At 39.2% G+C, this 16,381-nt stretch overlaps 1 protein-coding gene across 1 annotated transcript in view; it reads right to left on the bottom strand.

Moving 5' to 3' along the window:
- USP7 (ubiquitin specific peptidase 7) overlaps positions 1 to 16,381 on the bottom strand; it is a 67,766-nt gene that overhangs the window by 36,347 nt on the left and 15,038 nt on the right. The window contains exon 2 of the mRNA XM_051632050.1: positions 1,086 to 1,190. Within this exon, the coding sequence (XP_051488010.1) occupies positions 1,086 to 1,190 (105 nt within the window). The remainder of the gene's footprint in view (positions 1 to 1,085; positions 1,191 to 16,381) is intronic.

Raw genomic sequence — 16,381 nt, 5'->3', positions numbered from 1 at the left:
TCACAGGAAACTTTATCTTTGCCAATGATACAGAAGCAAATCAACCATGAGACACTTTTGTCTGGAATTTAAACCAAATTATCTTTATGGAGTATCACTATCAGTATTCTAACAATTATATGTTCCTTGGATGCTCAAAAGTAAGCACTTTTTTGACCTTTAATCTCAAATTCTGACTTTTCTCAAACAAAAATCACTCATTGTTTTGCACAAATCTAAATGTTGAAGCCTCATCCCAAATGTACTTTCACAAGACAGCATGAAAAAAGGAATCAGAGGTGAACACAACCCACTCATATTTTGTCTCCCTTCTTCCAATTCAGTTTTATTTAATTCTTCAAAAACAAGCAGTCCCCTCATATCATTTCATAAGAATTATTGTACATTTTCTTCATCAAATATAATAGACCTAAGTAAATTACAAACTCATTATCTTTCTTTAAATAAGCCTAGACACATCTACTTAAAAATGATTTGATCTTCTGTAACAGAAGAAACTGTACACCCTTATTTAATAGACCAACAAAAAGCATTTAAAAAATACAATCCCTGTCCCCTTTTATTAACATGACATCAATACATACTTCTTCCTTTGCATTTGCAAGTAAAAGGGCAGAGTCGGGAGTAAAAAAATATTCCTCAACAGAATAGTTACCACTGACCTCTCATACAAAGAAATACTGATCACAGCTGCCACCTGACAACAGAGTAGGACAGATAAGGATTCTAAACACCCTGAAGAAATTGCATAACTGACAAAATTACTATTCAGCAAAGCTCCAGCTGCAGTACATTTAAAGGGATGTATCACAAAATATACCAAAGGTCAGTATCACTTTCAGCAATTTTTAAATTAGTACCTAGAAAGAGTAAGAGGAAAAAAAACCCAAGCCCTCAGATGCCTAATGCTATTTTACAGCTACATTAAAAAGATGCCTAATCTGAAAACCAGGACTCAAACTACAGAGGGCTTCATTTTTCTAATGAGCTGCAGTTCAGAGGACACAAGTGGGACATGGACCATTTTGTCCTCAAAATCATAAAGAAGCCACCAAACCACATGTTTTCATCAACTATTTACTTACCATCTTCCATGTCCTCTTCAGTGTTGTTATGTCCATCAGCCATTGCTACATTCCCATTAATGACAGGATTTTGAGTAATTCTTGGAGGATCATCTGTATCTCCAGCTAACACAGAAAAAAAAAATAATGCATCAGGTAGAGCTTGAGAGAAACAATTTTTTCCAAACAAAAGGCATACTTTTTTCCCTGAAAAACATTATCTACTGAAGTTATAGCCTAACAATTATACTGGTATGTGTCCCCCTGTAAAATTCCTGAAATAGATGAACAGTTACGGATGAAGTAAGAAGTCCACATTAATGAAAATACAAATTTGAAGAACATAAATTGATCCTTAAGTTTCCAAATGGTCTTACAGTCAGCATCCACAAGCAAGTCTCATTAAATAAATAAAAACTTTAATAAACATTCCACATTTTTATACAGATAAGTTTCTAACACCAGACTTTCTAAATTAACGATTAACTTTTAAGACTTCTTCACTGGTTTAAAAAATAAAAACACAACCTAAACATTTAATCAAATCAAATAGTAAGTTTTAAAATCCTGGGAAAACTGGAAAGGAAATCCTTTCCCATCTCAGAAACATTTTAGAGGTGATATTTTCCAGTTTCTATCTATCACTGCTATTACATTTTGCCACAGTAACTGCTTAGAACATAAATGCCACTAAAACAAGAGATATGAAACGATTTCATGAACTAAAACCCCACTATCTTAAAGATGTGTTGTTTCTACTGAACAAACATCTTCCCAGTTTATCCCAACAATTGAACAACCCCTCTTTCTACTGCTTGCACATGAAAAGCTGATGGATCATTTCAGCATGGTTACAGGGAAGCAGTTATGCTCCTGAACGAACTGCTTTTTATTATCAAACTGTAAAACCTACAGCCCCTTTCAGCCACCTCAAGGACAACCACTACATAAAAAAGATGCTCTTTAAAGTCTCTGATAAGTTTCTCTTTGAAATACCAGCCCTGCTATTAACTTGTATATTCTGCTAGACCACAAAACCCGCAAAGTCACTGTCTGGGCAGTTTCATACCCCAGAGCCACACAGCAGTTCCTGAGGGCGTGGGTAATGCGTGCGGCTGGAAGGGCCCGGCCCCCCGTCAGCACCATGGACAGAGCGCGGGCGGCCGCGGCCCCGCGGGCGGGGCGGGGGGCACCGGGGGGCACCGGGGGTGTGCCAGAGCGGGCGCGAAGGGCGAGACCAACCGGGCTAGACGCTCGCCTCCCATCTGAAAGCAGCTGGATGGCTCCTGCACCGGCTGGACAAACAGACGAGGAGCAGCGGAGCCGCAGCGATCACCCCGGAGGCATTTTCCAGCCGACGCCTCCGGGCAAGGCTGCCCTGAGCCACGTGAAAGGTGAAGTGGGTCAGTCACCGGCCGCCTCAGTCCTGCCTCTCCTCACAGGCACGCTCAGGTGTGTGTCACACGCGGCTGCGGCCTCGTTCCAACGCACAGCAGACGAGAAATGCGTTCCGGTTCACAACCAGTGTTCCTGTTCTGATTATGTACTCTTCTAGTAAAGCAACAGAACTAAGTAGCACTGCCCTGATCACGAAGAGAAACAGATCAGGTTAGAGACTTACTTCTGGATTAGAGCTACAAAGATCATAAACTCGAAAACGGCTTTCAGAGGCTTACTAGGATGCAGCAAATCTCACCCAGGCACGAGCAAAATGTGCCTGCAGAAACACACAGCATGCAGCACCCACAGCAATGGGCACTGCTTGCTCAGTACCAGCACAAAATCAAAATAAGGGATGTTTTGAACTTTTTGTTTTAATAGAACAAGGTTTGCAGAAGGACTGGCTCCTGACGATACAGCTGTAGAAGCCCCCACTAGCAGCTATCAGTACCACAGCAGATCACCAAGTTCAAATAAACAACTTAATTACTACAAAATTGAGGAGGGACAAGCTTAAACTGCTGCATCTCCAGAAAAGGAACGGGCACAAGAAAGAGTAAGACAACCATTAAGCTTGTTTAAACAGCTTGCCCCTTTTTTTTTAAACCTTTCAACAGCAGCATGGTGGAAGTCTAACAAGGAAGCTGTTGTCCTGTAGGTCACTTCTCTCCTACCTGGAAGCATCCAGCATACCTACAGTAATACAACAATTTCTTACACTAAATTAATAGTAGGGTTTTTTTAATTTATTTTTTTTTCAAGTTACCATCAAGACAACTTAGTATCTAGAAACAAACTGAAGCAAACATCTGAGGAATAGTTCTTCACTAAAAGCTCATTCAAATATTCTTTTAACAGAGGATTTAAATGTTGGTACCTTATTTTATGGGGAAGGAGCTGCCCTTAACTAATAAAATTAAGAGATTTCTATGAGATACTGCTCTACATTCCTCAAAACTATGAATGGTTAGCAGACAGGAGGGAGAAAATGCAGAAGAGATCATAGCAAAAGCAATCAACTTAAAAGATAAACACAGGCAGCTTTTGAGAGATCCTATTTAGTGATAAGATAAACTGAACATGATGTATGCCACTGCTGCTTTTTCTGACAGATATTGACACTCATTTTGTAACACAGCTTTCAGATATGGAACCCAGATAACACTAGCAAATAATTTTTGTTTCTGTGAATAAAGTAAATTTTTAACTTCTAATAAAATCCAACTACTACAGTAAACACTTGGCACAAACAAAACACAGTCCTTGTTCAACAGGTTTACTAGCAAGCAGTATGACATTCATTTTCAACTATAGTACTGAAAACTGGTAACTTATATTTTCCTCTGTTGTCTTTAAGAACTTATAGGAAAGAATTGTCAAATCATACCAAGATTTAATTAAGAATACTGCCAAAGACTTATTAACTTATACAACACAGGATTAAGAAAAAGAAAAAATACCTGCCCACACTGGCCAGGAAAACCTTCCTACCAAACATGCTAATAAATACACTGCTGTCTTTAATGCAGCTTAAACCAGTGTGTCAACATCACCCCAGTCACGTCCTAGACCAGAACACCCAGTTTTAATTGTATCCTTGGAATCAAGCTGCAGTCTATTAATCAACCAAATTTAACATAAGTCACACAAATGAAGAAATTATTACAACAAAGCATGAAGTGACCTTACGAATTAGGAATGTTTTTAACTCCTGAAATACAGTAATGCAAAATATTACATAACTATAGCTTTCAATACTTGAATTTTAGACACTGACAAACTGTTTGCTGAAGAGCACTTAAGTTGTTTTTCTACCTCCCCAAAATGCAACACACACAACTTTGTAGCTGTTCATTCATTACAAAAAGAAATGCAAGACAACATGAAGAACAGTGATGACCACTTATTCTGAAACATTTAGGGTTATATAAAGCTTTCTATCTACCCATGCCACTACATTACAAACAAGCAACATAGCTTGAAGTGGTTCAAGGGCATCTCTGCAGTTTCGAAGCTAAGACATCTTGCAAGAAGAGGCATTTCAGATATTGAGTCTGAGCAAAACAAAAGCTTTCACTTGTTTACTGAAAGATCATGAATGCTGAAATGAAATCAGGTCTAAAAATTACATATGCAGCTAGAGCATGACAACATAGTTTGGGAAGTTAGTAACAAGTGTTAGTCACCCTGTACAGACAAATTACTGCATCATATATGAGTCTGCAGGTGCACACTTCTCACTGCTCCTTCAGTAAGCCTGTCACTGAAGTGTTGAGATGAAAGTCTGAAAAGCACAATGGTTATTAGAATTGTTGCTAAGGGGAAAAGAAGGAAAAAGAAGGAAAAAAGGCAAAATTTTCTGAAACTACAATCTTACCGTGCAATGCCAGGGCTTCTAGAAAACATTAAAACACTCAAATCATATGGAATATGACCTCAACATTATCATACTCAAATATTCGCATTGTTAAGTAATCAGAACAAAAATAGCACCAATGTTTTAAAAAGACTGCTCTCAAAAAAAGCTGTTCAGATGGATTCAGCTGGTTTAATAAGTTCAACTCAATGTCACTGAAAGAGATACTGCTCTGTTGTTCTACTGTTCACAATAATTCAAGTCTACAGGTAAGGAATTTCAAACTTGGCTGTATTTTTTTCCTATTAATGGAAAAGCAGAAAAGATTTTGCCTAGATCACGTAGGTGGCTTTTGGCACAACATCAGTCCTGTTACAAGACAGGAGCACTGCAGAATTCCATCTCTCTCCAAGATGCAGGACACCTTGCTCAGCAGTAAACACATGCTTGCAGCCACATGAGAACAAAAGCTACAGCATGACTCCACTATTGCAGCAACTAAATTACAGCAGAATACTGCTACTACTTTAACAATGGCAGCCAGCTACTAATTTCAATAGTTTCAGTCATGAGTCATATCACACCAAATATTCAAATTTTGAAAGATTATCTATAATGTTTGTTATTAGCTTTTTGGATCTGGCAGCCACAGAGGAGAAACTGAAGCAGCCTCCTTAGCAGGTTATGAGACATTTCTGTTTCCTTTTGAGGTTAGAGAGACCACAATGAAGGAGTAATGGTGATACTAAAAACTTGCTTACAATTTATCATGCTCAACTGCCTCACGGTGGAAATCACTATTACCAAGTACTTTTAAACGTCCCTACAGCTGGTTTGCATAGGCCTCCATGCAGAACTTCCACAACTATCCCAGAAACAACAAGGGAGTTGCACTAAGAGTAGGGTCAGCAGGCTGAAGTCAGTCATTCACTGCCAGCAGCAACTAGAAGACTTTGACACCCCAAACTTCATATCCAGAGTTCTGCCTTTAGGGAGACTTTAGGGAGTCGGAAAAGCTGAAAACCTAAGACCTTCTCCCCTGCTGCTGGGCTAAATGGACATTCCAGAATCAAATCCTTCATTGAAGTTTTTAAAAGGTCTTTTAATACCTTTTTTTTTTTAAAAAAAATATATATATAAATAGAACTGTATGTGCAGATAAGAAACTGTGGAGATGTGACATGCAAATTCCAATGGATGAGTGAAGCTGCAGTAAACACTCAGAAAAGGGGCTTACTGAGCAAAAATATGAGGTGGTAGGAGGTAAGAATAAAGTCAGGCTATGTAAATCTCACTGAAAAATGAGGACAGTCTTGCAGCAATCAAATCACATCACATCAAAGGATATCAACTGTATGATGAACAAACAGCCCAGGTCCAGCTTTGCAACTCAGTATCAGAACTCACTGGACTGCTTGAAAGTAGAGGAGCCTGTAACAACCCCCCGGGGAAACCCCACTGAGCTCTGGTCCTGAGTTGCCACTGTGTAACTCCTACTCTTTGAGCACACTAAAATCTCTTTAAAAGCTTTCAAATACCTCAAATCAGCCTGTGAAAGCTTACTACTTCAGTACATAATTCAGAAGGGCAATCTCACAAGGATAATACAAGTAAAAAATAAAACAAACCCAAGCTGAAAAAAAATACATAAAAAATAATCATTGCTGAAAACTATAATGAAAGAAACATTCAGTGATTTCAAGTGGTATATTAAATATCACCTCTTTTACCACCAAATTGACCTCTGCTATTGTAAGTATAGGTCAGCATATCAAAATACACAATTGAAAAATTCCTAAGGCAACCAGTAACTGCAGTGCTTTCTGAAGCAGTTACAGAGTTGTGGTGGTGCAAGGAGGACACGGGTGAGAGTAGGTCAGAAAATCTTAAAGCAAGAATTTTACTTCTTGAAATCAAACGTCTTGGAAAAATCAATGCAAGCAGGTTACTTCACAACTTCCTGTAGCAAAGGCTCCCAAACCACACCTGTAAGCTGTCTGCAGGTAGTCTGTTAAAACAGGGGAACTCTTTCTATGACTATACTAACAGCTCACAAAAAAACCTGTGGGCTCCAGTGACTTGCTTCTCCAAAAGTCCGGAAACTATTGCTGTAAAAGCCAGATTAATAGGCATTAACTCCCAAGATGCAGGGCTTAAAAAAAAAAAAGGGGGGGGACAGGTAAAAAACCCAAACCCCTAAACCCCAAAACAACCACATACACCAAAATTAGCCAAACAAGTTCCAGCTTTATGATGTTAATGAAATTAACTTACAGTAGTCAATCTTTAAACAACTAGAAGTGTTCAAAGTAAGTATTTCCCCTCACTTGCTCTGGATGAACTCTGCTTTTCAAAAGTAAGAGAAACTATTTGGCCTCTAGTCCCTACCTTCAGTTTGAATACAAACACCACTTACTGCACAAAGGGACTCGGGAGAAAAGGAATTAATCTAAAAGTGTTCTACAGAGTTTCCTTTTTTCAACACAGACCTAGGTTGCTGTAATGAAATTCTGAAGAGGGATCTACCAGTTTCTGTAGTGTGCTGCCTTTCAAAAGGCATCTGAAAATAAAGCAATCCATCAGAAACATTTTTTAAGGATGAAACAGAGATAAAAGATTAATTTAGCCAGCAGAATAAGAGGAGGAGGAGAAAGGGAAGTACATAAATCCTCAACGTCCTATGGACTGATGTCAAGGTGTAGACAACTGCTGCCACAGATGTTTCCACAACTTGTAAAAATCATGTGATTTGCCTTTACAGCTAAAAGTTAATTCTCACATTAGCAAACTACTTTTGTTTTATTTCTTATTTTTCTTTCTTCATGTTTCCTTACATGTTCATTACTTGATCTGGTGTCATAAGGTATATCTAGTGACTTAAACCTCTAAAGATGAAAGCTATGAAGGACAATGACTAAGTCTTTAGGGGAAAAGGCTCCTAGAGATGTACCAGAAGACAAGTGGCAAGCCTACGGATTAAGGGAGAAAGGTGTTACAGGCATAGGAAGTGAGATTGACTTGCAGCTAGGGAGACAAGGCTTATAGGTCTTCAATGCTTCCATAACTTGCCTTAGCAAATTTAGAAACAAAGAAAAAGTAGAAAGAGCATTTAAAAAAATATATATATACAGAACTCTCTTGCCCTCTAATTGTCATCTCAACCAAATAATTATTGCATTATTGACTGTGAATTGCAAATCCTCCACAGAGGGAGATGATGGTACATAAGACAGTAAATGAAGAAAAACGATACTGGGATGGGACAAATTCCTGGAAGCAGACTTATCATCACTTCCATGCCTACAAAATATTTAACAATGACCAGACAGACAGTAACACTGCAGCCACCACTTATTGCACTGATCAACCATTATATTGCTGACGCTTTCTATTCCAATCATTATGCCTGCCTGTCCACAGGGAACATTTTGATAAAACATAGGATGGCAAGACAGGTTTTACATTGCACCAGTGAATGTACCTAATGAATTTTAAAAAATACCATATTAATAGATTACACTATTACTCTATTCTTAAATAATACAAAAAAGTTATTACTCTAAGAAGCCCCTGAACACTAAAAAACATGCATGGAAGAGACCAGTCTGTAAGGAAACTAGAACCTGAAACTTCATCCTACTGAAAAAGCTCTCTTTATTTGAAAATAAAAGGGAGGTATGATGTAACTTGGTAGACAGAAAAATAACTGAGAACAAACAGTCTGCACAGAACCTGCTCCATAAACTAGACAATTTGCTGCAGCAACTCATTTACCTGCTTACCTTTGAAGGGAGCAGGAGTGTGATGGCACTTTACAAAACAAAATTTTAAGTCTTAAAAATGTTATTAACATCTTACAGACATGCATAAAGCATTTAGGGTATTATCAACACAATTACGCAGTGGACCAAAAGCTGCCATTGAAGTAATCCTGAAAAATTTACTAAAACAAACAGTGGCTAAATTCGTGCTTGCTTTCAGCAGTTTAACTCATTGCTTTATGAATAATTCAGTGCTAAATGAAAGACTGCATGAACCAGAGTTCAGTTTGGACACTAACACCACACCTACAATTACCCAGCATTTTTACAACTCCTTCCTCTTGCTGAAGGAGGTTGCACAGACAGCCTTCTCATTTTAAGAATTTTTTCATACACTTTTTAAGGTCCAGGTGTTTAATAACTTGGGGTAGACACCGGCACATTTTTGTCTTTATTACAGTGATGTTATTTATCAGAAAGACACCAATCTGTTTCACTAACCTGGCTTTACCTATTCTACCCAGAGAGGTTGTGGAGTCTCCTTCGCTGGAGACATTCAAAACCCGCCTGGATGCCTTCCTGTGTGATGTACTCTAGGTGACCCTGCTCTGGCAGGGGGGTTGGACTAGATGATCTTTCGAGGTCCCTTCCAACCCCTAGGATTCTATGATTCTATGATTCTATGATACAGTGTCTCAGCTCCTTGGCTGTCTTCTGGGCAAGAGAAGGTTTGCTGAAAAATCTTTCACAATTCCTTTTCTTAGTCTGATGAGCTTTGTTAGCCCAGGCTACACTTCCAGAAAACTGTTAGATCAGGCAGAAAGGAAGGAAGACTGTGTCTGGCTTCCATGTAATACTTAAAAACCATCAACTACAACAGTTGACAAGACAAATCATTTTCTTCCATAATAAGGAAAGGCTGAAACATCAGAAGTGTCGTGACCTATTTATGGCAACAGCTACTGGACTTGCACTACCTTCCCTTTGCTCTATCTAGAGCAGCCAGGCTATAGAACCAACTACCCCAACTCGTCATGTCTTGTCTCTGCACATTCCAGAGATAGTAGGATGATTACATCTTTGCTGAAGACAAGGCACTTGGTCCCAACCAACTGAACACACCCTAAACGATGTGTTTTTCCAGTATCACACCCCTCGTTATGTTTTACTGCTTTACTGAGTAATGGACTTATCTCTTGCAACAACAAACATTAAGCTCTCCGGCAATTATCACTGGAAAGGCTGAAAAACTACTCAAAGAAAAACGAACTTCCAAGAGAAGGGAGACAAGGATACCCTCTCAGCTGGAGCCATGGCAGTCCAAGCATCACAGAGCATTTATGTCACATGACACCGCGCTATAGAGCTGCAAACACATTTGTGGGGTTTTTCAAAAGACAATTAAACAGCAATTAAAATGAGTTTGTTTGGATAATAACATGAGCACATTATGGGACTGGTGATTACACTCCCGTTAGCACCTTTCTCTTTTCTTGTGACAGCATAGAAAAGCATACACCTTCACCACCTGGACCAGCATACGTTTCAGTAGCTACACACATCTTTAGAACTCACTTCTGTATCATTTTGAATGAGTACAGCTCCATTTTGGAAAGTTTTTGGGGTGTATCTATTAAAGGAAATGCTATGACCAAGTGCTCACTATACACGTAAGCAGCAAAAAGGTTTTGCACATTTAACAGAAAGAAACAGTTAAAAGGTTACCTCATTCTTTCTGAAAACAAAAAAACAAAACAAAAACACAACACTGTACATGTATGACTACATGTACCACTTGCCTAAACTAGCTCTGAAGGCAGACTGATTCTGTGCAGTTACTTTGTCACAAAGTCAAAATATTATTTGCCATTATTTCACACTCTGAAATTCTGCTTGAGAATGGTCTCATCCTTACAGCAAATGCTAATTGCACTGCTCACTCCTGACCTCAGCCTTTAATATGTATGCTGAGCTTTGCCCAAACTAGCAGTAGCATGGAAAGGTAGTGTGATTATATTACATCTTCTTATTTTCTTAATACTGATAAGATTTTTTTTAAACTGTTGAAACTTTGTTAACCTATCTACATCAGATTTTAAATGCAAAAGTAATTTCATAGCAAATTACAACAATGGATATTATTATAGATTTTGCAGATACTAGGAGGGGGGAAAAAAACAAAACACTTTTCATCTCATACCTTAATTTACCTTTAAACAGGACAGATCACTCTGAGCTAGAGAAACACTGCAATATGCACAACAGAGACCAAGGATCTAACACCTTCAGCATTTCTTCCTGTTACTTTTAGTAATGCTTTTAAAGGTCTTCCTTTATCATTGGATTTTCGAGGGCTGATCTTGTTCAAACAGGTCTGTACGTAAAGTAGGTTCACAGAAACGTGACTTGTTGGTTACAGGTTGCTAGTAGTTCTAAGACTAAGGGTTTGTGAGAAGTGGGAATGGCAAACAAATCAGACTCAGGAGAATAACTTAAGAACTGATACAACTGTGAAAAAGAAAGCAAGCATAATCAATGATATTTCTCTCTCATCTGACAACACCAATAAACTTAATCCAGGCTTCTTTGGTGAATAGTAAGAGAGTCTAAATTAAATATGCTCACAAGAAATTACTCTTTTTAGACTATGTAACTACTAAGCCTGTTTTAAAGGTGGCTATTATAGCAAAGCAGCATGAAATCACAAAGCAAATAATCTACAGACTTGACCTGGTAGTCCTATGGTGAATTTAGAAAAATGCAGAAACATCCTTGGGTACACAAACTGTGGTGATCTCTGCCATATGATGCACACACTGCTCCGCTGGGTGGCACAGCGGGAAGATCTCCAGACTTCCTTAGCACAGCCCCTGACTATATGTTCCTGAAGTGGTACTTCTATAAAAAATTACTATAGGCTTCAATTAGCACAGTGCGCTGAATAGTACAACTATCTGAATTATAATATGGAAGCAGAAAGATACTGTTTGCACGGGAGAACTGTAAATAAAGCCTGTTGTGTGTGCTGGTTTGACTGCTTATTACACATTAACTTGTTAAGAATGAGGATGGAGAAAAGACTGGATCTATTCACTTCACAAAGGTGACTAAAAGGGGGTATAGGAAATGCCAGGCAAACGTCCTGAACAGCATGGAATTGGGGGAAAAAAAAAACCCGAACAAAAACCACCCTACCAGAGAACAATTACTTTGTACTACTTACAATACAAAGGACTTTACATGAAATGACCAGAATGTAAACAAAAGCCTTTTCCGTGCTGCACATGGACATTCTGAAAGCATTTTGTCAGAGGATGCTGTGCAGGCCTAGACACCTCCTTCCCAGCTCCCTCTGGCTCAAGAGCAGTGGCACTAGTGCCAAACAGAGGTACACAAAGCACAGCATGGAGGTTTGATGCTGGCCAACAAAGGAAGCCATGGCAGGCTGAAGGGAACAGGAATGGGGAGGGACACTGCTGCAGGGCACAGACCTCCCAGGCCCCCATCATCTCATAGCTCTGGGATTTCCTGATCATTGGATGGTGTTTCTACATTTCAAAAGGCTCTATGAGTATGTGGCTCCTCTTTTGAAATCAGCAGACATTACTAGTATCCCAGCAAGGAGTGCCACAGTTTAACCATGTCATACTTTACTTCTCCTAGACCTCTTTAAGATGGAGGAGGAAAGCGAGGCTGTTAACCAGCCTGCACTCAGTGTTCAAAGACGCATAATGAACTTATATGATGCGTGTATTACCTCCCGTTCACAAAGCAAATGCATTCACAAACCAAAGGCAAGGCAATGAATGGAAGAAGTTTCCATCATGAGCGGTGAAAAGGCAGGGAGGAAGCCTGGCCAGGCTCAGACCCTCGGGGTGAGCACAGTGGGGAAGGAAACTCACTATCCCCACCCTGCCCTAACATTTAAATTAAGCATCTGCTACTGACAGGTCTTAAGACACCAGGTTAAACAATTTTTGCTCAATCCAGGGTGGCTAACTGCAGGCAAATACTCAGGTTTTCCATAAGAAGCTTCTGAATATTCACACTGAAAAACTTGCTACCAGCCTGAAGTTTAAAAAAAAAATAAAAAAATTCCTGATTCAGAACACAGTTTTGCACTGTTGATAAATTTTACTGTAGAAAACAAATGCCCATTGCAGAGATCTTTAGCACTTTGTATTTGAAACAAGAGTGCACCCAACTCATGCTTCTCTTCCACTTCAAGAACAACAATTCCAGAGGCTGGGAAGCATCCAGGTGGTGTGGGGCAGGGAGTAGAATCAGCCCCGGGCTCCCCACCCAGCCCTTCACCCACTTTGCCTCCCAGTCCGTCGGTGCTTCTGACAAGTCTCCTGCTGTGACCCTGCGGCAGGAGCTGCGTCAGCGCGGGTCTGCCCAGCACTGATAAACCCTCCCCTCATGGCAGGGTTGCTTTTTTACAAGTCGAGATTAACCATGGGGAAAACGACAACAACAATTAAACCATGCAAGGTTTGGGTTTGTTTTTAAGTCCTTTATGTGAACTGACACGTGCACATCCCGGTACGGGAGGAACATTTACTGTTTCCTCCCAGCGATATAAGGAGCACAGCTGGCAAAAGTCATTACTTCCTATGGAAATCCATTTTTTTTCTGATTTTTAACACATACTTTTTAAGCATAAAGGTAAACTACGATTTTAAGAGAATCCCAGTGCACACAAATACAAAAAAATCAACACTGTGTTAATTTTCCATTTTGTTTTCACTATGATTAACGATGAGTAATTATGCTCTCATCTAGAATTAAGCACTGCAGAATGAGCAAAATGAAAACCATTCCTTTTTGAAATGAGATGCTTTACAATGAGCTGGACAAAATACAGGTTTCATTTTTCCAAGACTCAGATTTCCAAGTTCTCTGCTCTCCACCAATTTCCCAAATTCCTGAAAGACACGGTTCTCAGGAGTTTTTGAGGTTATTACTTAAGCTGAATTTTCCAACCTCACCTGTTGGCATTGTTCCATATTCCACAAAAACTGACTGTACATGGCAGGAGTGCCCAGCTGGGATGGGGACTTGGTGATGCCCCTGGTTTTGAACAGGCAAGAGAGGCTCAGGGCTGGTGCCCTGAGGAGCAGAGGCTGTGGGGTGGGGTTTACCCCATCCTACTCCTGTTTGGCATGGAAATCCCCTTCCCTAGATCAGGTGCATCCCCATTTTGACTGGAATCTCCATGAAGATTTTGGGGTCTGGACACTCCCATGAAGCCACTGCCATTAAATTTCTGGCCAGCCTTAATTTACTGAATCATCTGCCAGGTGGCTACTCAGAACCATCAGGTCTCTAAGCAATTTAGGCTTTCCTAAGCTTTCACTTTTAAGTAAGATTTAACCTTTATTTTCCCTTTCCATTCTGACAGCAACCTTTCTACTCCTGAGTTTTAACACAGGGAAACAATTACTTAGGTTTTGAGAAAGGGCTGGTTATTATTGTAAAATATTCTCAAGACCAGCTTCTCTTTAGTGCTTTGAAGATGTAAGTTACTGTACTGAAAACATCCACGTTAGAAGGCACCAAAATTAGCACTAAACTGTTTTAAATTATTTAATACTGTCTGCATGAAGAACAACTTTCTTCAAACGAATAGCACAGCTGAAAAACTGCTTTATATTGAAAACAGGGAAATTTGGGTGTCAGCTTCCATTATTTACCATGGAATTTTTAAAAGAACTCTGAACAGAAATTTTATAATCCTCAGTTAATCACTCCACTTTCAATTTTATCACTTTTAAGTCAGCAATTTCAATTCACTTTTTTTTTAACAAACACAAAAGAAAACTATTAAGAAGTGATAAAAAAGCTTTTCCTATTAAACTATTCAAGTGTTACGTAGCTAACCAGTTGTTCTGGTGCCAAAAAGCCTGCCCTGGGAGCAAGCAGCCCAGTCTGCATTACTTAAGCAGTGACAATCAGAAAAAAAAAAGTTAGTTTGTATGCTATAAAAGACACACACATACAAAAAAAGGCACAACTGTACAGACCTTTTGAGGTTAGCTTTCTCTTTCAAAACCTAACCCAAATGCACTGAAATCAACGAGGCAAAGAAACTAGTGTACTCGTCCATACCTGCAATAGCTGAGAACAGCTAAATTCAGGTCTCCAAAATTAAGCTACTTGGAATAATAACAAGAATTTTAAAAGTATCTATGGATAAACACTGAAACACCTGTAAAACAGCAAAGATTAAAAAAAAAATTCTTCATCACAGACAGTGCTACTTGAACCATGTACATCATACAGTAATGTTGCAGCTGCTAACTTCAAAACTGTGTGGTTTATGCAAATCATGCACACAACTGTTTTAGAAACAGAAATTTGAGAAACATTGAATAAATGAAACCTTGCACCCATGTAATTTAGATTTCATCTTGCAGTGCAATGCAACCAAGTGGATGTTGGGTGGAGGGAGCTTCGCACTGAGTTTATTTTATATGCTGGAGCTCTTCAGTGCTCTCATTAATGCCCTGATGTGTCAACACCCCAAATAACAACCCGAATTAGGTTTTTTCCCTGAAAACTGAGACAAAACAAGTTGGTCAAAATTATTCTCCTTTTTTTTTTTTTTTTTGGAAAGCCACTCACCTCACATGTGGCAGCAGCCATAAGTAGCACATTTTGGGGCAAAACATACATTCTGAGGAGGGAGCTGTACTCCACTGCTCACGTTTGCTGTGTATTTACTTTCCTGTTTGTTACATATTACTGGTTTTTGTTTGCTCCATGAGCCAAATACTCAGACAGTATTTCAAGAGCTTTCTGGTCAACTATTCTTAGAGCATAAAGGCAACAAAACAGACTTGAAAATGGGTTTTAGAACAGCTGACTACTGTGTCACCCAATGAATTACATCTTTTTCATGCTCTGCAAAACATCCTAATTCCACAAATACTCTCCCAATCCCAATACTCTATACTTTCAGGCAAATCTTCCCAACTACTTCTATTTTTGCTCCACTGCTAGCACCACTCATTTGAAGCAAATTTTGAGGACTTCCAAAATTAATTACAGCCTTCCTGCTTTGCCTCTGGCTAGAAGCTGCTATAAACATCACCACTGAATTAAGCTTGTATCTCATATTCCTTATTCTGTTGACAATGAATAATTCTTCCATGGTCTCAGGAAAACCGTAAGTCCCTTAAGTTTTCTCCCAACTTTTATTTTTCTCTCTAAGAATGTAGCATTTGTGGCCTGTGTCCTCATCAGCCACTAAAAACACACACAACTGGGACAGAAATCCTCACTCATGTTTTTTTGCTCCAGCTTGTTCAGTCACACCTCCTGCTAGAAACTTTACCCCACAAATGCTGTCAGTGCTTTGAGTACTGACAGAGTACTGACCTGGAGCACGCAAAAGCAGATTTTTTGGTCAGTCCTGCCCACTACTGGATCCTCATCTCATTCCCTCTCTTTTTCTGGGACTACTTTTCTGTTACTTTAAAACTGCCAACACTTTTCCTTGGAGGAGGATGAGCATGTAACTGTGAATGGCAGGAGGAGAGACAAATAAAACCAAACATAGAGGTACACCACAAACTGTCTAGGATGTAATACCTGGCATTTCCTCAGCTACAGACCTTTTTCACAAAATAAATCAATTAAGAATCCACAAGAATGTTTCTCCTTTCAGAAGCAGAAAGGATTCAATTTAAGAGATCTTGCTTAAGAGAAAAAGTACATACAAGAAAAGCATCTGCAACTAGGGTGCATTATTTGAA

Source organism: Apus apus, chromosome 14 (genome assembly GCF_020740795.1).
Source record: "Apus apus isolate bApuApu2 chromosome 14, bApuApu2.pri.cur, whole genome shotgun sequence".
NCBI lineage: Eukaryota > Metazoa > Chordata > Aves > Apodiformes > Apodidae > Apus > Apus apus.
The sequence above is the reverse complement of the archived record's forward strand: the minus strand, read 5'-3'. Positions and strand labels throughout refer to the sequence as shown.